Consider the following 27,261-nt stretch of genomic DNA (forward strand, 5'->3'; position numbering starts at 1 on the left):
GGGTGAAAACAGGCATAGCTTTGTGAGGTGCTTTCATCAATGCAGGATGCAAATGTTGAATTGGATTATGCAGCGTAGACTATTTTCTAAAAGCCTATATCTGTATTAAACAAAGGACTGTAGTAGATAACATGCACTGAAGCATAGCCTCTCTGCTATATTAATGGTGTGAGTTGTAAAAGCAGGTTCCGTCCCCCTAGCCTTGGAATTTATAGCATGCCAGCCTTGTTTTATGTCTGCTGTTATTCTCTCTCCTCTGCCAAGATTTAAAGCTTGTGAGAGGAAATAATGTTCCTCCTGAGCTACCATAGCACAAACTGGAAGCATATAATCCCATCCCCCTTCATCCTCCTGCATTTATTGACACATAATGAATTTAGCAGAAGGCAGTCACAGCTGGTTTCACTAGCTCATGCATGGTAGGGAAAATGATTTTACACTTGTTGTCCATAATAGCATCTTTGCACTGTGTCCTGTTCTGGCAATGCTGAGCCTGAGAGCAGGGTGGCACAGGGCTCTTTTTCATACATGCAGGGCTAAAGGTGGGCAAAAGGCTGGTGTGCACAGGAAGGAGGATAGTACAGTACATGCATTTCTGTGCAGTTGCACAAAAGGGATTTTTCATGTCTGAAGATGTTCGGGTTTAGAAAGTGCCTTATTTGGTTCACCTGCAGTTTCTATATCCTGAAAAGAGCCAGTGGTAAGTCAATGCCTGCTTATGCTTGAAGCCTTTACATTGCAATCATATTGTGTGATTATATTGTGCCATTATATTTATATTACACACTATCACATCTGTACAGGTTGCGCCACATGACAGCAGTAGTGTGAAAATTCTGATTATATATGAAACAGTACAGACACATTTTAAGGTTCTTACAGTGTGTTTTTGATATGGACACTTGGATGAATTGGTTCCTTGTACTGTTTGCTTGCAATGAATATTATAGTTCCATAACACACATCATAAAACAATTCCCAGGTTTTCTAGAGATATAATTATGCTGCTGTTCTGATACTGGTATTGACTTTTGTAAATAATTTACAGAGGCTGTACTTTTTGTTTGAATTTGTAGGCTGTGGTTGTGATCGTGGACTATAAACATTGCCATGCTGTAGTAATTCAATACAGTCATTTTAAATGATAATAGTATACAATATAAGAATATCTTCTGGTACCTTTAAACTTGGAAGTCATACTGCTATATTAATTGTCAATGTCCCCTAAAAATAAATGAATAAAAACTGGCCTTCCTATGGCAGGGACTACAGACTATGACTATGGTAGGGATTCGATTGTGAGCTCTTCCAAGGGATAAATTAGTGACATGATTGTGTACTCAGTAAAGCGCTGCAGATGTCAGTGCTACATAAATTCATAATAATGGTAATAATAATAATGAATGAGATTTTTGAGTCACTGGAGCACCTGTCTGAAAAGCTAAATGAATATAACTGGTATATTATGCGGTTCTGCAGGGCTCCTGCATACCTCGATGTTTGCCCACTGCAGAGACATTAATAACTTTTGATCTGCAGGCAGGAGGGCAGGAGAAATGTGGTCCTTGGAATAAATGGCGGCACCAAAATACAGTGCTGTTGCTTTGTGTTATTTATTAATATTGATTTTCCATGTCAATTACTTTATATTGATGTTTGTATTGTCACAGGAGTTTAGTTTAACTATAGCCTAAAAAAAATGTAATCTGATCCGCAGGTCAAACATATTGGGCCTGAATGTGTTACTTGCATTTTTCAGATAAACATAATATTGCAATGAAAAACAAAAAAAACATTTTTCAACACCATCACATTCTCTACATAAAATTGTAAAAATGTCACATGATCTGATTGGTTGGAATGTAACAAAAGTTTGCTTTCTCAAAACAGAAAGAATTTGCGATAATTCAGGTTGGAGTGAGCTTGAGATGTCTCCCAGGGCATTACTGCTGAATATATGCAAATTAACCATTGTTGCCCTTAGAAGCTAAACACACCTCCAGAACTGCTGGAATGCAATGATGTGTCACCTTGTTAATTTGTACAGAGCCATAATAATCCAATATGCATACAGACTGTTTCAGATTGTTTGATCCTCATCAGTGCATGGCATGGATTAATTTGGCTCTATGGAGTAGGGCTTGTAACACCGAGAGGTACAGACTAACTAGCAAGCTCATGGTGAACCAGAACTCATTGGAGTGTGTGAGGGGCTACAATGGTCCTAAAAGACCCCTTACTTAAATACTAAGGATAACAAAAGTTTGCTTTCTTAAAATAAAGAATTTGCAATAATTCAGGTTGGAGTGAGCTTGAGATTTCTCCCAGTGCATCACTGCTGAATATATGCAAATGAACCATTGTCCCCCTTAGGAGATAAACACACCTCTAGAACCGCTGGAATGCAATGATGTGTCATCTGTTTAATTTGTACAGAGCCATAATAATCCAACATGCATACAGACTGTTTTGGATTGTTTGATCCTCATCAGTGCATGGCATGGATTAATTTGGCTCTATGGAGTAGGGCTTGTAACACCAAGAGGTACGGACTAACCAGAAAGGTCATGGTGAACAAGAACTCATTGGAGTGTGTGAGGGGCTACAATGGTCCTAAAAGCTCCCTTACTAAAATACTAAGGATAACAAAAGTTTGCATTCTTAAAACAGAAAGAATTTGCGATAATTCAGGTTGGAGTGAGCTTGAGATGTCCCCCAGTGCATCACTGCTGAATATATGCAAATTAACCATTGTTGCCCTTAGAAGTAAGGGGGCTTTTAGGACCATTGTAGCCCCTCACAAACCCCCAACAAGATCACCAATTAGTTCAGCACTAGTCTTCTTACCAATCTCCGTAGTATTAGATGGCAAAGTGAAGACCTGCAAGTCCACTAGCTTTATCTGTTCAATCTTGGTCAGGCTGACAGTCTAATTTACCCATGTAGCTGGACCATATAGATTGATCATCACTGCTGAGTCTACGTTGCTAGTCACCAACTTCAACCACAGCTATATCTGGCTAGTTGCCATAATCTCATGTATGTGGCATCTCATATATTTAAGGTAGCCTGCTGCAACCACAGCATTCACACGAAGAAAGGAAGTAACTGGGTCTCAACCTGGATTTTGCAATTATAGCTTTGGCTTTATTAGCACCATAGTAGCAGACAGCACGACGTTTCGGCCCAACGGCCTTTATCAAGTGTTACCAAATACTAAAATCACTCACCTATATAAACATTAAAACACACCCATCAAGGGCGGGCACACACTTAGTAAGTTCAGAGAGACATTAGCAATTAAAGAGACAGTTTCACAGAAAGCATTTGAGGCTAAAGTCCTCATTAAGTCCATTTGGTGTAAGCGTACTTAACTTATCCATCCATCTGCTTTCCCTTCTTAGTAGCGTAGTTTCACCGTTATCTACGCTACTAAGAAGGGAAAGCAGATGGATGGATAAGTTAAGTACGCTTACACCAAATGGACTTAATGAGGACTTTAGCCTCAAATGCTTTCTGTGAAACTGTCTCTTTAATTGCTAATGTCTCTCTGAACTTACTAAGTGTGTGCCCGCCCTTGATGGGTGTGTTTTAATGTTTATATAGGTGAGTGATTTTTGTATTTGGTAACACTTGATAAAGGCCGTTGGGCCGAAACGTCGTGCTGTCTGCTACTATGGTGCTAATAAAGCCAAAGCTATAATTGCAAAATCCAGGTTGAGACCCAGTTACTTCCTTTCTTCGTGTGTTGGCTTCCCTCACCCTTGATGGATCAGGGTGCTACTGGTCGACTCCTTGGTACATAAAATCCGTGGTTGAGCCCGAGGACAGTGCTTTTTCTTCAGGATTGCAACCACAGCATTCACCACTCCTTACAAGTCAAGGACTCGTCAGCACGAACCTCCACGTCAATGTCTTGTGGTTACGCAGGTACTCGCACTCAGCTGCATGAAAAACGCACATAAAAACACACACAACAATGCAAGCGCAATGGCAAAGAAAAAAGTAGAAATGTATGTGTATTTACCATATATATATATTTATATATATATATATATATATATATATATATATATATATATATGTCTTAAAATGCATATGTTTCTTTACTGATGCGTGTTCCCAGCCTCAGTGTAGTAACAACAAGTATGATGAACATCCCTGAACAATATGAAGCATCCTGCAAGGCCTGTGCATTATTGTAAAACTGGGTGAAATATTTCTGTGTCCTTGATCTATACTATTGAGCTGGGTGACTTCTAGTTACTGTCTATAACTGTGGCATATCTGTAAATTGTAAGCTCCTTTATCTGATGTGAAAAGAATAGCGTTCTCTGTTAGTACACTGTTCAGCACAAGTGCCAGACATATATTGATGAGTCAAATACAACCGAGCGCCTTGGACAGATAAGCCGTTTTCAAACAATTCTTGGCCTGCTAAAGCATAGAGCTAATTTCAGGCAGTGGACCATTGTGGTTAAAGTGAAGTTGCAGTTTTGCTAAACATTTGAAATACATTTTATATAAACATGTATCAGTGCTGCAAAAAATGTATTTTGCAACTTAATTTCTGTTTTATTTTGTGGCCAGCTGTCAATTTCCTGTCTGAAAACACAAAAGCTTCCATGGCTGTAGCTACATTCTGTAGCGATAACTGAGCTGAGAATTATTGCTTATTCATTCTGAACAAAGGTTGAATTTTACTTTGAGTAATAATCATTTAGTTTTAATAGGCTCTTGGTCCAAAAAGCTTCTGTCTTAAAGTGTGTATTTATACTTACCTGGGGCATACTCCAGCCTCATGAGGTGCGTGGGCTCTTTTGCCATCCTCTCCCGGCCACTCAGTTCACTGGATATCTCTCCTTGTAATCTCGCCAGCCTCGCTCTTCTGCACATGCTCGGCCGCAGCCCTGCCACACTCCCGTGCCTGTGCAGAAGTACACGCCTGGCCGCAATTGTCCAGGTTACTGGGAGGGATATCCATTGAATGGAGTGGCCGGAGAGGACAGCGAGGTAGTCCACGCACCTCATGGGGCTGGAGGATGCCCCAGGTAAGTATAAATACACCATTTATCACTATCTCTGGTACACTTTAAGAAATGGAGAGAACCTGTAACACACTAATAGTAACTTGAAATTTGTTTCATTTACACATGTATGATTGCATTACAGAAAGCTTAGGTATTTCAAAGGCATCTACGAAAAAAGGAAGTCCAGAAATTAGGGTGCAGGGTGAAGCCTCTGGAGGAGTACCCGCAATACTGCCAATATTCTACTATTAGGTGCTGTATAATTCCAATAGTAGAATATTGGTAATTGTATATATATTCTACTATCACTTTACTTAACCTTCCTCTCCCACTAACTCTCCTTCCACCTACTCTTGACAATAACCTACTGATATCTATGCCTAACACTAACCTCACCCTTCCTACTCCAAACACCAACATACCCCTATCTACTCCCCTACTCCAAACACTAACCCCCCACCTACAGCTATCATTTGCACATGGTAACTTAAAGAGACACTGAAGCAAAAAAAAAATTATTATATTGTTGTGTAGTAAAGCTAAGAAATAAAGCAAAACAAAAGTTAGATCCGCAACGATGTCTTCACACGTAACTTTATTTAGGACATATCCCAGTACAGTCAAACCTGGTAGCTGACATGTTTCGGAACGAAGCCCTTAATCATTGACTATGATTAAGGGCTTCGGTCCGAAACATGTCAGCTACCAGGTTTGACTGTACTGGGATATGTCCTAAATAAAGTTACGTGTGAAGACATCGTTGCGGATCTCACTTTTATTTCGTTTCAAGTGGGTTGGCTGCCTTTGATCTTGCACTGTCTACCACAGCACAGTAGAGCGGTTTTCTTTGTTTTCTAAGAAATAAAGCATTAGAAGCAGAGACATAAGTCTAATATTTGTTTCCAGTACAGGAAGAGTTAAGAAACTCCAGTTGTTATCTATGCAAATAGCCATTGAGCTCTACCACTTTCAAAGTCTCAGGGAGCTCTGACTTCTGATGGTTTTTATCTCAACTGTATTGTTTTTTTCTTTTGCAGAGACCAGTTTAGGACGGGTCAAAAGTTCATTGCCTGTTCTGTAAAAACATTTAGAATGCTGAGTATTGTGTAAATTGCAAGTATTAGAGAATGATGCAATGTTATAAAAAAAAAAAAAAAAAAAAAAAAAAAGCTGTAAAACTGAAAATAAACATATGAGAATATTTTTTTTTTTTGCTACTAATGGTCTCGTAATTATAATAATATTTTTTAATGCTCTTTAAGGCCTGGTTCACATTAGCGTTCGCTGTCCGGATTCGCCTGATCAGATCCGGACCATATACTGTACAAAACGGAACGTATGTTCCGCATAACAATGCAAAGTCTATGCGGACGTTCAAATGCGTCCATTCCGTACAGAACGGAGCCGGATCGGATCCGGACTCCGGACACTTTTCCAACATGCGCTATTTTTCGGGTCCGGATCATCCGGCCCACGCACCTGGACCGGAGCCTGACTGCACCATCCGGAAATAGAAACCAATGGGAAACGGAAAGCACAGAACACACTGGCTACAAACACCTGACGTTCTACCCCACTTCCTATGCGTATTCTAGCGGCCATTTTGGATGGGGACACATAGGCCAAGCATTTCTGGAGTGGAGCAGCAGTGACTAACGTGCTGGAGCTGTTTGGCAGTATGTCGGAGGTGGAGGTGAGGCCTAAACAGCGGAGGACCTGATTCTAAAAGTGCACCTTCTGCTGACCTCCCAGACCCCAACAATTATATAGTTTTATTTATAACTTTTACCAAACGGATCCGGATCGCAGCCGTATACATACCTGATGCAACCGGATCCGGATTGGAACTGTACGGTTCCGATCCGGATCCGGTCCGGTCATCCAGTCCGTTTGGCACAGAAACGCAAGTGTGAACGGGGCCTAACTCCTGCCACTGCAATCTCCGCCACTATCTCAACCTCACCATTGCTGCTAAGGGACCCTCTAAACATATCCATCAAGAGTTTGATAGCCACCTTCCCTGACTCAGCTGTATACTTACCATACCTTCACTCGTGTCAACTACCTAAATCTTATAGTCTCTTTACTGGGGTGTCACTGTTCTCCTGAACAGTAGTTTAATGATCTGCTCTGCTGTCTGCACAGGCAGGCAGCTTTTTGACCATTTTTCAGATTTGTATGCTGCAGGTCCCTGGAAAAGAGACCTGTTTTCATTCTGCAAGTTTCAGACTTGCTGTTCTGGTGAGAGATTTGCATCCACTTGTCATGCAAATTGCTTATCTGCTTCCTTTGAAGGCTTGCAGTATAAATACCATTTCCTCCCAGAATTCCCTGCTGGTCATAAAGGTTTGGTTCTGCTGGACTTACCTTGAGTTTCAGCCCCTCAGCTAATTGTTTGCTCAATATTGGCTCAGAGTAGTTATCCTTTGGAGTGCACTAGCATTCCTTCTAGCATAGTCAGGTTGTTTATTATCTGTATTGCCTTGGCTTGGTGGTGTATTCTCCACAGTCAGCATGCAACGCATGAGCTGGCGTGGAGGAGGTACACACACTAGCACAAGGAAACAGGCTATCCCTAGTATAGTGGAGGGGAGGACTGACTCCAATAGGAGATTGTGGCGCACAGAGCCGGTGCAGATCTGACAGCCACAAACAATGCTTTCGTTATAACGTCTCAGCGCAAAGTAGCGCTGAGCGCATAAACCAGAACTGAGGAGATCAGGACAGGTAGACAGAATGAACGCTTGCTAGCTAGCGGCTACTTAGCGACAGCAAGCGTCCAAAACAAGACAGACTGGAATGAGGCAGCCAATGCGATTGCAGCGATGGCGTGCCTCACAAAGACAGGACAGGATAGTCAGGAAATAGCAGGATCAAGATAGATGAACGTAACACAGACAAATATACAATAAGTATGTTTTCCTAGCGTATTACAATTACAGCTATCAATGAAACTATTTGTAACATCTGACTAACATATGTATATATCGGCAATGAACCGATATATGACATAAGCAGGAATGCTGACTAGGACTGGAGTAATACAGGGAACAGGACTTAGAAGGATTCGCTATCTCTTCGCAGAGATGAACGCAATCCACAAACGGTAACAGAACAGGATTCAGAAGGATTCGTTATCTCTTCGCAGAGATGAACGCAATCCACAAACAGTAACAGAACAGGATTCAGAAGGATTCGTTATCTCTTCGCAGAGATGAACGCAATCCACAAACGGTAACAGGACAGGATTCAGAAGGATTCGTTATCTCCTCGCAGAGATGAACGCAATCCACAAACAGGACCAGGAGCAGGATACTAGCTCAGCACGGGTGCTCACGATACACGCAAACTACCAAAACGTGCTGGAAGGCTGACTAACTGAACACAGGAAATAAACAGTTCGTGTACGTATATATCAGCGACACTGATGTATCAATGTAACACGAATACAAGGAAAATAATAAACGTGCTGGTATGCATATATATTGGCAATGAACCAATATATGATGCAAAGACCAGCAAAGTATCTTTAGAACAAGAAACACGATCGGGGGCTGAAGCGACAGCAAGACAGGCTTAAACTGAAGCTATGAAAACCCGAGGAGTCCTGCAGGAAGCAGATCTTTATACTGAGGTCATCCAATGGGAGCAGACATGCAGATTCCCACACAGGTGAATGGTAATCAGTCACAAGCTGACAGCAGGGAAAGGCAGACAAAGCTATGCAGCTTGCATGGAAAGAGATCAGAACTGCCTGAGCTGCAGCACTACTACTTCCAGCAATATCTGCTGCAGCAGCGATCATTACAGTACCCCCGCCCTTAAAAGCGGATTCCAGACGCTTTTCAAAACTGAAATTCCCAACAAAACAGTCTGACTGATAATTCATGATGACCGGGACAGTCCGGCAAGACCAAATTCCAGAATCAGTCCCCACAAGACTGGACCCATCAGAACCAGAACCTACAGAATCATGCCCATCAGTACCACAAGCCCCAGTTAGTGTTGGGCGAACATCTAGATGTTCGGGTTCGGGCCGAACAGGCCGAACATGGCCGCGATGTTCGGGTGTTCGACCCGAACTCCGAACATAATGGAAGTCAATGGGGACCCGAACTTTTGTGGTTTGTAAAGCCTCCTTACATGCTACATACCCCAAATTTACAGGGTATGTGCACCTTGGGAGTGGGTACAAGAGGAAAAAAAAATTTAGCAAAAAGAGCTTATAGTTTTTGAGAAAATCGATTTTAAAGTTTCAAAGGGAAAACTGTCTTTTAAATGCGGGAAATGTCTGTTTTCTTTGCACAGGTAACATGCTTTTTGTCGGCATGCAGTCATAAATGTAATACATATAAGAGGTTCCAGGAAAAGGGACCGGTAATGCTAACCCAGCAGCAGCACACGTGATGGAACAGGAGGAGGGTGGCGCAGGAGGAGAAGGCCACGCTTTGAGACACAACAACCCAGGCCTTGCATGAGGACAAGAAGCGTGCGGATAGCATGCTTTGTACCACCATGCAGTCATAAATGTAATACAGATAAGTGGTTCAAAACACAGGGACCACGCGGCAACGCTAACCCAGCAGCAGCACACGTGATGGAACAGGAGGAGGCGCAGGAGGAGAAGGCCACGCTTTGTGAGACACAACAACCCAGGCCTTGCATGAGGACAAAAAGCGTGCGGATAGCATGCTTTGTACCGCCATGTAGTCATAAATGTAATAAAGATAAGAGGTTCAATAAACAGGGACCACGCGGCAACGCTAACCCAGCAGCAGCAGCAGCAGCAGCACACGTGATGGAACAGGAGGAGGCGCAGGAGGAGAAGGCCACGCTTTGTGAGACACAACAACCCAGGCCTTGCATGAGGACAAAAAGCGTGCGGATAGCATGCTTTGTACCGCCATGTAGTCATAAATGTAATAAAGATAAGAGGTTCCATAAACAGGGACCGGCAACGGTAACCCAGCAGCAGCAGCAGCAGCAGCAGCACACGTGATGGAACAGGAGGAGGCGCAGGAGGAGAAGGCCACGCTTTGTGAGACACAACAACCCAGGCCTTGCATGAGGACAAAAAGCGTGCGGATAGCATGCTTTGTACCGCCATGTAGTCATAAATGTAATAAAGATAAGAGGTTCCATAAACAGGGACCGGCAACGGTAACCCAGCAGCAGCAGCAGCAGCAGCAGCACACGTGATGGAACAGGAGGAGGCGCAGGAGGAGAAGGCCACGCTTTGTGAGACACAACAACCCAGGCCTTGCATGAGGACAAAAAGCGTGCGGATATAGCAGCAATGCTTTTTGCCGCCATGCAGTCATAAATGTAATACAGATGAGAGGTTCAATAAACAGGGACCGGAAACGCTAAACCATCCCAGATGTTCATCGGTCATGTTACTTGGTTGGGGTCCAGGAGTGTTGCGTAGTCGTTTCCAATCCAGGATTGATTCATTTTAATTTGAGTCAGACGGTCTGCATTTTCTGTGGAGAGGCGGATACGCCGATCTGTGATGATGCCTCCGGCAGCACTGAAACAGCGTTCCGACATAACGCTGGCTGCCGGGCAAGCCAGCACCTCTATTGCGTACATTGCCAGTTCGTGCCAGGTGTCTAGCTTCATGCCCGGTTTCAGGTCCAGCGGTGCCAGCCACAAATCCGTCTGTTCCTTTATTCCCCTCCAAATTTCCTCCCCTGTGTGCTGCTTATCCCCAAGGCAGATCAGCTTCAGCAACGCTTGCTGACGCATGCCAACAGCTGTGCTGCACTGCTTCCACGATCCTACTGCTGCTGGTGCTGGGTTAGCATTTCCGGATGAGGTACAGCTTTGAGATGCGTTGGAGGAGAAGGAGTCAGAGAGGTAGGTGCTGCTGTTGTTATCCAGCTGTTTGCGGCGTGGGCAACACCCGCGCCGTAGCAGGTGAGGAATCGCTGCCAGGCTCCACAAGGTTCACCCAGTGCGCGGTAAGGGAGATGTATCGACCCTGGCCGAACGCACTCGTCCAGGTGTCAGTGGTGAGGTGAACCTTGCAGGCAACGGCATTCTTCAAGCTTCGGGTTATTTAGCTGACCACGTGCTCATGCAACTCAGGCACTGCAGAGCGCGCAAAGTGGTAGCGGCTGGGAACCACGTAACGTGGGATGGCCACTGACATCATGCCCTTGAAGCTGTTTGTCTCCACCACTCGATATGGCAGCATTTCGCAGGCCAGAAGCTTGGCTATGCTGGCTGGCTGTTACTGCCACGGCCCGGGGGTCATTTGCTGGCAATTTCCTCTTGTGCTCAAACATCTCAGAGACAGACAACTCAACCGTAGCGCTGCACACCGAAGGGCTGTTGGTTGTTGTGTTTGATGAACACTGGGAGACCTCAAGAGCACTAGTCCGGAAAGTGACAGTGTCAGCATCGTCTGATGTTTGTGAATGTTGTGAACCACGCAATGGCTGGGCTACTGCTGCTGCTGAGGCGGGTCTGGTGGTGAGTCTGGTGAACCCAAGGGAGGCAGTGTTGCTGGTGGTACCCTGTCCTGCCGCGTTTGCCCACAGAGTGGGATGTTTGGATAGAATGTGGCGGCTCATGCTGGTGGTGGAGAGGTTGTTAATACTTTTCCCCCTGCTCAGGCGGGTCTTGCACACCTTGCAAATCGCCATGGTAACATCCTCAGTGCAGTCTTCAAAGAAAGCCCAGACTTTAACTGGCTGAGGACTCGGACCTCGTGCGTGATGTGCTGGTGCTGCTTAACCCACTGCTGGACGCTTGAGAGGTCATCCAAGTAATTATCTGGTCCTGTTCTTTTGGATCTGTGAGGGTTGTTGTCCTGGACAACATGGGCAGTATTGAGTGGGTTTTCTTGGGTGCTCCCCTGTGGCCTGTACGTGAACCGTCAGGGGAAACACCTCTTCCCTTGCCCCTCCCTCTTTCACCGGATTTCTTCCTCATTTCACTTATCCTTAAAGTACACGCTGACTGGCAGCAGTACAGTGGCAGTACAGAAATGCTATACAGTGGTGGGTGAGCGGTGTACCACTATTGTCAGCAGTGACACAGAGCACAATGCTATACAGTGGCGGGTGAGCGGTGTACTACTGTTCCCAGCAGACACAGAGTGGAAGTAAACACAATGCTATATAGTGTGGCTGAGCCGTGTACACAGAGTGGCATTAAACACAATGCTATATAGTCTGCTATATAGTCACCCCGAACAGGGTGATGTTCTGCAGAACCCGAACAGTGGCAAACACTGTTCGCCCAACACTACTGGGAGGGAACGCAGATTTTAGTACCTAAACACACGATACAACATGTTTTCCGGGGTCGGACTCTGAGGCACATACAGATGGTCCCGATCATCATCCTCATCATACAACTCTTCTCCTGAGTCTGACCCACCCACCACCTCTGCCACCCCAACATCCCCAGACACAGACCCCTCATCGTCCTCAACATTAACTTGGGATGCTGGCCTGAGCCAGACCTCCTCCTCCACATCAGGCCCCATCATCTCCTCAATGGCAGCCCTCATTAATCGCTCTGGCGACGGACTGATGGACACAACGTTCTCCTCCGGGGAGGGCTGCTGCTGACCACTGGCTGCTGGGGTGGATGTTATAGCTTGCGTGGGGCGTTGGCTGTTGCTGTTGTTGGGAGTGCTGCTCACAGCGGAGGTCTCTGGGGAACTCATGTTGAGCTCATATAGTGGTTGACGGTGAGTGGAGTATTACTGATCCCAGCAATATACACACTGACTGGCAGAGTACGCAATGCTATATAGTGTGGCTGAGCGGTGTACACAGAGTGGCAGTAAACACAATGCTATATAGTCTGGCTGAGCGAGCGGTGTACTACTGTTCCCAGCAGAATCAGAGTGGCAGTAAACAATGGTATATAGTCTGGCTGAGCGGTGTACACAGAGTGTCAGTAAACAATGGTATATAGTCTGGCTGAGCGAGCGGTGTACTACTGTTCCCAGCAGAATCAGAGTGGCAGTAAACAATGGTATATAGTCTGGCTGAGCGGTGTACACAGAGTGTCAGTAAACAATGGTATATAGTCTGGCTGAGCGGTGTACACACAATGCTATATAGTCTGCTATATAGTGTCAGTAAACAATGGTATATAGTCTGGCTGAGCGAGCGGTGTACTACTGTTCCCAGCAGAATCAGAGTGGCAGTAAACAATGGTATATAGTCTGGCTGAGCGGTGTACACAGAGTTTCAGTAAACAATGGTATATAGTCTGGCTGAGCGGTGTACACAGAGTGTCAGTAAACAATGGTATATAGTCTGGCTGAGCGGTGTACACAGAGTGGCAGTAAACACAATGCTATATAGTCTGGCTGAGCGAGCGGTGTACTACTGTTCCCAGCAGAATCAGAGTGGCAGTAAACAATGGTATATAGTCTGGCTGAGCGGTGTACACAGAGTGTCAGTAAACAATGGTATATAGTCTGGCTGAGCGGTGTACACAGAGTGTCAGTAAACAATGGTATATAGTCTGGCTGAGCGGTGTACACAGAGTGGCAGTAAACACAATGCTATATACTCTGGCTGAGCGAGCGGTGTACTACTGTTCCCAGCAGACACAGAACAGTAAACAGAATGCTATATAGTGTGGCTGAGCGAGCGGTGTACCACTATTCCCAGCAGACACAGAACAGTAAACAGAATGCTATATAGTGTGGCTGAGCGAGCGGTGTACCACTATTCCCAGCAGACACAGAACAGTAAACAGAATGCTATATAGTGTGGCTGAGCGAGCGGTGTACCACTATTCCCAGCAGACACAGAACAGTGAACAGAATGCTATATAGTGTGGCTGAGCGAGCGGTGTACCACTATTCCCAGCAGACACAGAACAGTGAACAGAATGCTATATAGTGTGGCTGAGCGAGCGGTGTACCACTATTCCCAGCAGACACAGAACAGTGAACAGAATGCTATATAGTGTGGATGAGCGAGCGGTGTACCACTATTCCCAGCAGACACAGAACAGTAAACAGAATGCTATATAGTGTGGCTGAGCGAGCGGTGTACCACTATTCCCAGCAGACACAGAACAGTGAACAGAATGCTATATAGTGTGGCTGAGCGAGCGGTGTACCACTATTCCCAGCAGACACAGAACAGTGAACAGAATGCTATATAGTGTGGCTGAGCGAGCGGTGTACCACTATTCCCAGCAGACACAGAACAGTAAACAGAATGCTATATAGTGTGGCTGAGCGAGCGGTGTACCACTATTCCCAGTAGACACAGAACAGTAAACAGAATGCTATATAGTGTGGCTGAGCGAGCGGTGTACCACTATTCCAAGCAGACACAGAACAGTGAACAGAATGCTATATAGTGTGGCTGAGCGAGCGGTGTACCACTATTCCCAGCAGACACAGAGTGGCAGTAAACAGAATGCTATATAGTGTGGCTGAGCGAGGTACACAGAGTGGCAGTAAACAGAATGCTATATAGTGTGGCTGAGCAAGCGGTGTACTACTATTCCCAGCAGACACAGAGTGGCAGTAAACAGAATGCTATATAGTGTGGCTGAGCGAGGTACACAGAGTGGCAGTAAACAGAATGCTATATAGTGTGGCTGAGCAAGCGGTGTACTACTGTTCCCAGCAGTGACACAATGACAGGGGGGACCCTGGCTAGCGTGGCTGGAGCGCGAACTACCCTGCCTGCCTACCCAAAGCTAAACCCACAGACAAATGGCGGAGATATGACGTGGTTCGGGTATTTATTTACCCGAACCACGTGACCGTTCGGCCAATCAGAGCGCGTTCGGGTCCGAACCACGTAACCCGTTCGGCCAATCACAGCGCTAGCCGAACGTTCGGGGAACGTTCGGCCATGCGCTCTTAGTTCGGCCATATGGCCGAACGGTTTGGCCGAGCACCGTCAGGTGTTCGGCCGAACTCGAACATCACCCGAACAGGGTGATGTTCTGCAGAACCCGAACAGTGGCGAACACTGTTCGCCCAACACTAGCCCCAGTGTGACACCCATCAGAACCATGATTTCCAGAAGAAAGCCCTCCGAAACTCCCTGAGCGATACCCACCGCCTTCCAGGAACCGCTCAAAAACGCCAAAGCCTTTGCAATGCCCACCGGGACTGTCTTTACCAACACAAAACCCACTGTTGAACCAGTCCAAGGCACCAGGACAAGTTTTCTCAGAGACCTCCCAGAACACCTTGAAGCTCCAAAGAGATCCCCATAGGTCAGAACGCCCCCTAGGCTCACATGGAGAACTATCAAGAACCCCTATGGAACCTAGGGCAATTCCCGAGTCAGGGCCACAAGGACAAACATCAAGATCAGGGCTTTCAGGGACCAGAACCATCTCTGGGCATGCAGGCAGACTGGCAACATCAGAACATGTTCCCACTAAGGAAGCATCAGAGCACGCTAACACCCTAGACACACTTGGGCATTCTGGCACACAAAGAACATCTGGGCACACTGGCACAAGAGAAACCTCTGGGCATGTCAAGGAACTGTGAGCCTCAGGGTCAGCCAAGACAGGACCAAAACCAGGACTGGCCAAAAAAAAATCATCATGACTAGACTTCGCAACTACTGGACTTTTACACGAGAATGCAGGATCAGACTTAGATGTCGCTGATTCCAGCAAAGTCAGTAACAAATCAGATTCAGGGGCACTAACAAGACAGGACAAATCTTCTGATGTATGCACTGAACCAGATAGGGACTCCACAACTACATCTGGACTGGACAGAGACTCATCTAATACACTGGATTGGAGCTCATGAGGCGCTGCAGAACAAGTCAGTATTGCAGCAGCCCCCACTGGACTAGGCAAAACTGAGGAATTCCCTGGACAGGAAGGGGACTCTGGAACCTCTGCCACAGCGGCCAGAGAACCAGAATCTTTCAGGATACAGGGCTGGGTTTCAGGAACACTCATCAGACCGGACTGAAATTCTGAGATTTCTATTATTTTGACCAGAGAATCAGAATTATCCATGTTACAGGGCAAGACTTCTGAAACATTCAGAGGACAGGGCTGGAGTTCCTCGGCTGTTACAACACTGGAGAGGGACTCAACAACATTGGGTAAATCAGACTGTGTACAGGGCAAGGTATCTAACACACTTGCTGACGAGGACAATATTTCAATGGCTTCTGCTTTGCTGGGCAGAAATTCATCAAGTTTTATTAGAGCAGACTGTAATTCCAAAACAGCTGCTAGACAAGTGAATATTACTGCAACACCAACTGAGGTAAGCAGTGCCTCAGACTCCTCTGCTAGAGGGTTTGAAGTATCCAAAGTACTGGGTGAAGCATAAGACTCTGCGACCACAGCTTCACTGGACAGGATCATTGAACAGTCCATATTGCAGGGCAAAACCATGGAAGCACCTGCTGGACAGCATAATGATTCTGTGACCTGAGTTTCATTGGAGAGATCTACTGCACAATTCATGGTACAGGGCAAATTTACTGGAATATTTTCTGAACAAGGTAATAATTCTGCGATTTCAGGTTCACATAGCAGATGCTCTGAGCTATTCACGAAACTAGAGCGAGGTGTAGAAACAGGAAGATCAAGACACAATGTTTGCGCATCTGAATCACCATTCATTTGTAAAATTGGAAAATTCAGATGCTGGGGTTCTGAGGTTTCTAGACAGGATTGCTGGGACTCGGAAACTGATGTAGTGCATCTATTGGCATCTGCTGGATCAGACAGGAGTTGAACTTTATTAACACAGGTAATTTCTGCAGAAGTGTTTGCAGAGGCAGGCAAGATTTTTCTGGTGTCTGTTTCACTGAACAAAGAGTCATGAGTACTGGCTAGGCTGGACTCGGAAGTCAGCAGGACCTCTGGATTCTCTGCTGAGAAATTTGCGCAGGGCAAGGTTAAGAATGTATCAGTGGCTTCTGTTTTACTGGTAAGTAACACTGAGTTATCCATGGTACAGGGTGGAATTGCAGGAACTTCAATTTCACACAAAAAAGAGCTCTGAATCACCTGCTGAATCAGCCAAAGGTGCTGAAGCAGGCGGGTCAGAACGCCAAATTTGCGAATTCGGAGTCACATAAAAATCATCCAAAATCAGTTCCCACACATCAATCAATGGAGCCACAAAGTCATACCCACACACACCAGTTTTTATTAGGTTATAGGCAGACTTAATGCATGCATTCAATACAAATTCACTTTTTGCACTGTAAAATTGACAAAATGAACTTGAATCATTCTTCCATTCATTGACCAGAGATCCATCTCTCCTTTCTCAAATGGAGGATTCCAAGCATACTTAACAGGCAGATCATGGTTTGCAGATATGATTGTAGCAGGGACATATATTGGGTTAATTAGCAGGTGATTGGCAGATTCCTTATTCCTAAGAATCTCCAATACCTGTAGCAAGTGCTGAACTGTAGTGTATGCAAACTTTCCTTGCTTCACAAATAAGTTGATTTGTTCAATACTCTGTAATATCTCCTCATAATCATACTCAGATAATTCTTTTAAACAAAAATCTTTATTTTCCCTAGCCAGGGAGGAAAGTTCATTAGTAGTTTCATAAGTCCATTTAACTCCCCTGAAAGACAATTGCATTTCATTATCTGTTAATGGCAGAATCTCATTATAGGTCTTAGTCGCTAAGGATAACGACTCTGCAGATCGGACACGTTTCTTAGAACGTTTGCGTTTTGCCTTAGACCCTGCTGTTTTTGGTGATTTATTCAAGGCTGCAGGAAAATTATCAGTAACACTTTCTGCTTGCTGAACATTTTTGCAAGCAATTGAAGGAGTAGCTGATTGGCCTGCTGCCAGGAGTTCATTAAGAGGAAAAGGCAATGGATCTATGCGCAACCAGTTATGGATCACAAACGCTAGAAATTCCAGCGGTCTCTCTTTCAAATCGGAATGATTGAGAACATCAAATGCCCACTGGAATAATTCCCCTTTAAACAAAATATAACTTAGTTGGAGTGCCCAGGTTGAAACAGGAGTCGCTTGGAGATCAGGATTGGCCAGGAACCTGGCACATTCAGAGAAAAACTCATTTTCTGTTTCAGAGCTAAGTTCTTCAAATTTCTTAAAGGAACAGGAACCATAATTAACAGTGTCATACTTTCTGGGAATCCCCCCCACAATGGGGATTGGTAATGGGGTTTTCATAATGTAAGGCTTGGTGGTGTATTCTCCACAGTCAGCATGCAACGCATGAGCTGGCGTGGAGGAGGTACACACACTAGCACAAGGAAACAGGCTATCCCTAGTATAGTGGAGGGGAGGACTGACTCCAATAGGAGATTGTGGCGCACAGAGCCGGTGCAGATCTGACAGCCACAAACAATGCTTTCGTTATAACGTCTCAGCGCAAAGTAGCGCTGAGCGCATAAACCAGAACTGAGGAGATCAGGACAGGTAGACAGAATGAACGCTTGCTAGCTAGCGGCTACTTAGCGACAGCAAGCGTCCAAAACAAGACAGACTGGAATGAGGCAGCCAATGCGATTGCAGCGATGGCGTGCCTCACAAAGACAGGACAGGATAGTCAGGAAATAGCAGGATCAAGATAGATGAACGTAACACAGACAAATATACAATAAGTATGTTTTCCTAGCGTATTACAATTACAGCTATCAATGAAACTATTTGTAACATCTGACTAACATATGTATATATCGGCAATGAACCGATATATGACATAAGCAGGAACGCTGACTAGGACTGGAGTAATACAGGGAACAGGACTCAGAAGGATTCGCTATCTCTTCGCAGAGATGAACGCAATCCACAAACGGTAACAGAACAGGATTCAGAAGGATTCGTTATCTCTTCGCAGAGATGAACGCAATCCACAAACAGTAACAGAACAGGATTCAGAAGGATTCGTTATCTCTTCGCAGAGATGAACGCAATCCACAAACAGTAACAGGACAGGATTCAGAAGGATTCGTTATCTCCTCGCAGAGATGAACGCAATCCACAAACAGGACCAGGAGCAGGATACTAGCTCAGCACGGGTGCTCACGATACACGCAAACTACCAAAACGTGCTGGAAGGCTGACTAACTGAACACAGGAAATAAACAGTTCGTGTACGTATATATCAGCGACACTGATGTATCAATGTAACACGAATACAAGGAAAATAATAAACGTGCTGGTATGCATATATATTGGCAATGAACCAATATATGATGCAAAGACCAGCAAAGTATCTTTAGAACAAGAAACACGATCGGGGGCTGAAGCGACAGCAAGACAGGCTTAAACTGAAGCTATGAAAACCCGAGGAGTCCTGCAGGAAGCAGATCTTTATACTGAGGTCATCCAATGGGAGCAGACATGCAGATTCCCACACAGGTGAATGGTAATCAGTCACAAGCTGACAGCAGGGAAAGGCAGACAAAGCTATGCAGCTTGCATGGAAAGAGATCAGAACTGCCTGAGCTGCAGCACTACTACTTCCAGCAATATCTGCTGCAGCAGCGATCATTACACTTGTTCTGTCTTATCTGTTGCGATTGCACTTGCTCCAACGGCGGCTGCCAGTGAATCGCTCTGTCTGTGTCTCCATCTGTCTGTCTTGTCTGGAACGAATGCTTGCTGTTGTCTGGGTTAGGCGACCGATTAGCAAGCGTTCGCGTTCACTGTTTGTTTTCATTTTTTGTGTTTCATTTGTTAGTCAGGGTTGGTACGCTTTGTCGCTGTTGCGCTTAATGTGCGGTGACCGTGCCTGGCACGCGCTTTGTCGCTATTGGGCTTAACGTGTGGTGACCGTGTGTAGCTAGTCCTGTCTTCTCCTTTGTGTTAGATTGCAGTTTGTTATTGGTTCTGTCTTTATTCTTCCTATGCTCTGTCTTTACTCGATTTTGTGTCTCTATTAGCAGTCGCCATTTTTGTGATTGCTTTCCCACTTAGTCTTCGCTGTTGTGTGTCCACCGTCGCCCGGTGGCGACTAGATTGGTGGACATACATACATTCTGTCTCTGTGCTCACTCTCTCTCTCTCGAGAGGCTATCTTGCTCTGTATAGCTTCACTTCCTACAAATCCAACTTGGCATCTGTGGCAGTGCAGAGGGTTTATTCCTCTGCACTCCACAGCTCCATCTGCCGGTTGGAATTCCTCTCTACTGGTGCATTTGCACCAAAGCTGGGTTCCCTTTTCCAAGCGTTTGTGGAGGGTTTCCGCAGTGTCAGCGCACATATTGTGTGCTGACCACGGAGATAATTCCCCATTCGTGACAAGTAGTCAAAGTTATCTTAGGTGTGACCTGGTGGGCACTAGGCAGCAAAGACCATCGGGGATGCTCTGGGGAAAAACCTGTGGTCACTTAGACCTCACACCTACGTATCGCTGCACTCACTACTGGGAGGGTCAACAGTCTCTGGAACATAACAATTACGTGATCAGACTGACTACATGCCGATACATGAATTCTCTATGTAGAAGAAATTGACTGTCTCTAGTAGGCTTTGCTAGTGCCTTCTAGTAGAAACTGCCTACCAAATGTCTGTCTACCACATTCAGGTAAAATAAAAAATGCTTTTAAAAAGGTAACCAGTTTGAGTGTGACTAAAATTAAATATTTAGTTAATTCAAGTTTTTTTCTAACTATTCCAAAACAATCAATATACTGTACCTTCCACTGGAGTAATTCCAAACAAGTCCTAGGAAAATAAGAGATTAATTGTTTCTGAACACTGTGGGTTTAACATCAGCAGTTTTGTCTCAGTTCAATGAAACAGTCTGTCCCTTGTATCAAAGTGCTAAAATATGTGACATATTGGCCCTTTTTATCTATCTACTGCTCTGATAAGCACAGTTCTCTGCCAGGAAAGTATTTTATGGCTGTAATTCCTTATCAGTGAGGGGCGCTATAGTCCTACTGGGCTCCAACTGGAGAAAATCTTTCAGATGCATAGCTGAATATTAACTCTTTCAGGCAGAGACAGAAGAAAAGAAACACAGCCAGTGGCGTTCCTACCATAAGGCTGTGGTGCTCAGCCACTGTGTTCTTCAAACTGGGCCCTTTTTTCATAGTTTTGGCAACATTCAGGAAAATAGCAGCAGGCAGTGCAGGAGACTGTACTACTTCCTGCACTAGATGTAGCACCCTTCCCACTTCCTGTCCCATGGGCAATGTGTTTCCTCGCTTTCTACACAAAGCCTGCAGTGAGTGAATGTGCAGAGCAGCAGGGTAAGTAGAAAAAATGATCGCTGTGCTGCAGCTGGGACATTAGCAGGGAGAGGTGGCAGCATGTGTTTAGTGCTTCAGAAGTTGCCTGTCATTAGTTGCAATGTGCAAAGGCTGCTGTTTTACAAGAGTGCCCTGGACTATTGATTTTTTATCCTGATCAGAGTAATTAATTAATAATACAGGGCAGTTTGCTGTTGCAGAAGCCAATGATACAGGTGTTGTGAGCAGAGAAGCAAGCTCCAGGCAATTTAGATTAGCTGATTGCAGGCAATCTTATCTTTTTTCCCAGCTCCCCCTCCTACCCTGTTGCCTTCCCCCATGACCCTTTCCTCTTTTCAGATTTCAGTGGCTTTTAACAGCATGTCCTTGTCAAACCGCACTAATGATGTCTGCAGTCCTGGTGAGAGGTCTTCCTGCCATTTCTCCTCTCCCACCATGCTCCCTGTCTTGTGCCTCTTTACCACCCCCCCCCCCCCACACTCCTTCTATGGGTCCCCTTCTTTCGTGTGTTCCCTTTTTCTGACTTTCCTCAGAGGAGCTCACAATCTAATTGTTCCATAGTCATAGTCTTATGTCCTACCATATTATTATTGTGTATCTGCAGCACTGTATAGAGTACAAAGTTTCATAAAGGTTAGCTCCGTCCACATCCTGACAACTCCTTTCCCCCAAAAAGCCCCCTAAAATATCAGCAACACACTCGGGCCCCAACCTGTCAACCCTCTCATCAAAAAACTTGGTTGTTTTGAGGGGGGGGGGGGTCTGTAAATAATCCGCACCGGGCATCACATTTCCTAGGTATGCCACTGAACTTAGCATATTTAACTGTGTCCCCATGTCTATCTCATCAAGTCACATGTCACTTAAGGTTACCTTTAAGCCTTTGTTCAATCATTCTAACCACTTCATGCCAGCTTCAGACTGACCCAATGTGAGCAGGCAGCAATTGTCATGAAAGGATCTATAACCTTGTGGCATAGGTAGTTTCTTTTTATATTTGTAATCAATCTGTGGTATTTTTCCTTATAAAATTTTCCTACGATTAATTCATTTAAATTAAAGTTATATTAAATGCATATAAAATAGTGGCTAAACTGGAGCTTTTAAAACCCGGGCAACCGTTAAATCTTTCAGTGTAAATTTAGTCAAATTTCCCTTGTATAATAACATAACATAATGTTGACAGATGATGTAAGCATCACTCCAGATAAAAACATGATCTCTCTCTATGTATCAGGGCCATAACAAAAGCCCTCACACGCCCCAACATAATGCAGAGCAGCAGCAAGAGCATTATACATCACCTGCTTCCGGCTGCATGACAGGTCCTCTTTAGTGCAACTCATCGCTGTGGCGTTCTGCTAATCCCATTGCATCTCAAGTCTCTGCATCTTATGTGACATGGATGGAAGCCGCATGGTGATTGGCTGCACGATGTGGCGATGAGCTGCACTGAAGAAGACTGAAGAGGACCTGTCATGCCGGCAGGAGCAGGTAATATATAACACTCTGCTGCTGCTCTGCATTATACAGTATACAAGTATACAGGAGTGGCCAATAGATCTCTGTGGGAAAGGGAAGGAGTTCAAATCTTTTCAGCAGACCTGTGCGCACAGGTGGATCAGAAACTAAATCAAATTCCTAGTATGGTTAACATAACATCATTTAAAAACATTAAAGGGAAGCTTAAAAAAAAGATTTTGCCTTACCTGCGGCTTCTCCCCCTGGACTCGTCCTGTGCCCACAATGAACTCCTGATCCCCTCCGGCCAGCAGTGGCAACCCTCAGGGTGCACATGGCTCGGGAATACGCATGCGCAGTTGCTGCCAACTGGCACCGACTGGCCAGCTTTGTTGAGGTCACCGCTGCTGGCCGGAGGGGATCAGGAGGATGTTGTGGGCACAGTACGAGTCCAGGAGGCTGGAAGAAGCCCCAGATTAGATAAAATCTTTTATTTTATTTGACTTAAGTTTCCCTTTAAATTAAATTCACAATATGCTGTTTACAAAAAAAACTGCTGTAAAATATATTTAATCTACCGTATTCCATCCGGAAACTAAATTTGTGGATTCTGTTCATTATCTTGGACCACTGCTGGCTTCTGATAATTATAAAGCACATTGCTGACATTTTGAAGTCGTGTCAACTATGTGAATTATTTATTTGACTTTACTTGATAAAGCAGCGCTCATTCACAGGCTATTTTTGAGCACTGAAGCAGTCTTTACTGAAGCTTAAGTCTGAACAGAGCCCTTTCTTTAGTAACAATGCATGTTCTTCAGTAAAAAACTCTTTTGACCCATCATGACAATGACATTTCCCAGGAAATAGTTATGCAATATGTCTTTTGAAACAACTTTCCTTCTCTCTTTTTCCATCTGCGGGGGTGTAATATTTCCCACTAATGTTCAGCCGAATGAAAGTGCTGTGATAGCATTGTGTATTGCTATGCTTTTGTATTAACTTGTATGGTCAAAGGTAAAATTAAATCCTCATCTGGAAATTATTGTTATATGTCTCATAGAAGAAAAACACACACACTTAAAGGGGAACTATAGCAAAATATAGAGATGTGCTCATCTCTGCTGATTTGTCCCATGCAAAGTTCTGCTATAGCCCAGTTTCTTGTGATAGCCGTAAAGTGGATCCGAGATAAACTTTTACTGATTCCTTACATATCGTTTATAGGGCATTCCACAAGCCAAATGCTTATTTTTTTTGTTTTAATACTCTAATTACCTATAAACTAAACAAGCCTCGCCCACAGCTCAAAGTGTCTTGGCACTCCATGTAGCAAGGGCTTATGGGAGCCCCGTCTGGGCAGGAGGAGGAGGAGGTTACTAGCCAGAGATTTCAGAGGCAGAGGGGAGGAGGGAGCAGGAGAGGGGAGTGAGCTGAGGGCTGGAGATGCGTAAACTATCTAAACTTTAGATAAGATATACTGTATAGCCAAGTTTTCATAGTTAGTTTTTCATCTCGGATCCACTTTAAAGGAATACTTAAGTGAAAAAAAAAAAAGATCTTTACTCACCCGGGGCATCCCTCAGCCCCCTGAAGCTGTATGGTGCCCTCGCAGCCCCGCTCCGATCGTCCTGTCCCCGCCGGTGGCTACTTCCGGGTTCGTATATATATATACGCTATCGCAGCATAGAGGGTGATATAGTGGCTGGGAACGCGGAGAATCACTTGCGTTCCCAGCCTGTCGGCGGCTGTCGCCAAACCCGGAAGTGGCCCCCGGCGGGGACAGGACGATCGGAGCGGGGCTGCGAGGGCACCATCCAGCTTCAGGGGGCTGAGGGATGCCCCGGGTGAGTAAAGATCATTTTTTTTTCACTTAAGTATTCCTTTAATGAGCACAGCACAGGCTAAAGAGATTTTTGGAGCCTCTGAGAGTGTACCGTTTCCCCTTGTGTCTTTTTTACCGCCGGATATTTATAAGGACAATTGGGGGCGTGTCTGGCACTCACACTGCAGGAATTTGGCACAGTTTGAGAGTGGTGACAGAAGTGATTCCACAGACAAGGTGGCGGTCTGTTGCTGTGAAGCAGGATTACACTATTTTTACATTCTTTTGTCTTTTTATGCATACAGTATGTGTGGGCTATAAGAAGAGTGACAGCAGAATCTGTGGACCTGGATATCACTTCAATTGGGACTGTGTTGTTGGTTGGACTACATTTAGGTTATACGTGTCATTTAAGTCACTAACTGTCTCATGGAGAAGATGAGCCATACCAACGATTGATTGGATCTAGTGCCTTTAATGGGGATTCTATTGATTGCTCCGTCGATCAGATTTTTTAAATCATTTTTTAATCTGATCGGATTGCTTATCATTGAAGGGCATTGGGCTCCGTTGGAGGCCAGAAACATAATTTCCAATTGATCACAATGATCGAATCGAATTCTTGATCGTTTGGTAAACTGGACCGTCAATGGGCACTTTAAGGGTAATTTCTGCGGAACCAATTAACTTATCGGTATGTTGTGTAGATATGAGAGAAAGCTGGAGTGCATAAAGGAAACCCACATGATCGCAAGAAGAACATACAGAATCCATATAGTGTCATGGCTAAGACTGGAAACTGAGACTGCATCGTCAGAGTTGTTACCACTTAGCCACTCTGCCACCTTTACTATGGTTTTTATTGCATAATAGTACATAGTAAGAACAGAAGGAGAACTGCTTTGGTCATCAAATAAAAGTTATAACTGTCATTTATAATGAAATATCTTGTCCTTGAAGAGTTAAATATTCTGAAAATTCCATAGTCCTCTGTCCCTTGAAGGTGTTAGGAATGGTGCTGGTTCATCATGAACTAACTGCATACTTTATAAGATTAGATTGTCCCAGTCCCACCTCATGCAACTATACTAATCCACGCAGGGCCGAGGCAGAGGCGAGAGAGGCTCCAGCCTCAGCGCGCAGTGTAGGATGGGGTGCACAACTCACTCAGCTATTGTGTTTAAAGCAAAGAGAAATTAGAAAAGGGGATGCATGGCATAGTGAGATACTGAGAATCCCTCATTAAGAGATGGACTAGCCAAAAAACTTTCAGCTCTGTCACATTTCCACTAACTACTGTAAATTATAGCAACATAGGAAAAAGTAATTTATAGCTCATTTTACTCTGAAAGAAACATACCTCTTATTTCTATGTGTTTACCAGTGGCATAGCTAAGGAGCTCTGGGCCCCAGTGTACGTTTTACATTGGGCCCCCCAAGCACTCTATACATAACCATTGATACGGCACACCAAAACCTGCCAAGGACAATTACAGTGCCAGAGGTGCAAGAAGGGGATGGGGAACCGTTAATTAATAATTACTACCATTCAAAACATCTATAGAAGTGATTTTTACAAGCACTGTACTAATAAAGAGCTAATACTGCTGTTGATGGAAGGCCCTATGGGGCCCCTCTGGCCCAAGGGCCCCGATGTGGTTGCAACCTCTGCAACCCCTATTACTACGCCACTAATGTTTACATGTATTTTAAGGTTTACAATTTTTTGCGATAGTGGTCCTGGATTTCCCCTGTCCTTGACGAGTCACCAGAGTTTCAGACCAATTTAGCTTTTGCTAACATAGCCGAGATGAACACCAGATGAGTAAGGGCACAATATCTTTATACAGCTTTCTGAATACAATAGTACATTTATTTTTATACAATTTTTTTTTCAGCGTTTCTTTTGCACCTAAAATAGAAAACTCAAATCACTTCACATTGCTACCTGTAAGAAAGGAGAACCGGATATAGTGTAGTAAGTAGTGGCAATTGGGTATATTGAACAAGTATAAATTTATATTCACAAACCAGGGTTACCTCCAGGCCACCACTGTATAAGCAGGTGGGGAGATTCACCTGTCCCCACTCAGGATTAAGAAGTCGCTCTCTGTAGATAGGAAAAAAGGGGTATCCCCCTCCACCAGGGGTGGATATTAATGATAACGTAATGTAGAATAGAGGCGCCAACAGGATAAAAACAGTTATTAAAAAGTTTAAAAGTGCTTAGGAGGCAGTGGTGGACTTACCTCCTACAAGCAGACACAACAACTGTGTATTCAAGACAAGTAAAATGTATTGGTACACTCCAGGGGCTTTGCAACGCGTTTCGCAGGCTCTCACCCGCTTCCTCAGGCAACAAGTTAATGGAGTACACAACAGTATGCGGTCCGGGTTACACCTGGCGCCTCAGGCCTCTGTTCTACATTACGTTCTCACATTGCTATCTGCTTTCTAGCATAAACACCTGCATCTTATTTTAGCTCTGATCTCTTAATGGAGGTAAAATAACTGCATTATAGGGGAAAGTATACATTGCCATTTCATAAATCATTAGTATTTGAAGTGACACTTCATTATTTGTGTATGAATTGCATTAGACTCATGATACGTGTTTGAAATGACTAACCGTTAAGATTTATTTCAAGTGAAAAAATACAACCACAAACCAAAATGACATTTCTATTAAGGGATATTTACTGGTGATTTATTCCCAAGCCTCCTCTTTTTCCATATTTCATCCCCAAATGGACATATC

The 27,261-nt window shown here is 44.6% G+C and overlaps 1 protein-coding gene across 2 annotated transcripts in view; it reads left to right on the forward strand.

The window, feature by feature from the left end:
- Window positions 1-306: 306 nt before the first annotated feature.
- Window positions 307-27,261, forward strand: part of CHRNA5 (cholinergic receptor nicotinic alpha 5 subunit) — a 66,825-nt gene continuing 39,870 nt past the window's right edge. Inside the window, exon 1 of one of the 2 annotated variants that reach the window (XM_068272550.1) lies at window positions 307-419. In XM_068272550.1, coding sequence (XP_068128651.1) covers window positions 413-419 — 7 coding nt within the window. In that variant the 5' untranslated portion in view covers window positions 307-412. Of the gene's footprint in view, window positions 701-27,261 lie in introns of both variants that reach the window. The other variant, XM_068272549.1, reaches the window with a different exon arrangement.

This window comes from Hyperolius riggenbachi, chromosome 3 (genome assembly GCF_040937935.1).
Source record: "Hyperolius riggenbachi isolate aHypRig1 chromosome 3, aHypRig1.pri, whole genome shotgun sequence".
Lineage (NCBI taxonomy): Eukaryota > Metazoa > Chordata > Amphibia > Anura > Hyperoliidae > Hyperolius > Hyperolius riggenbachi.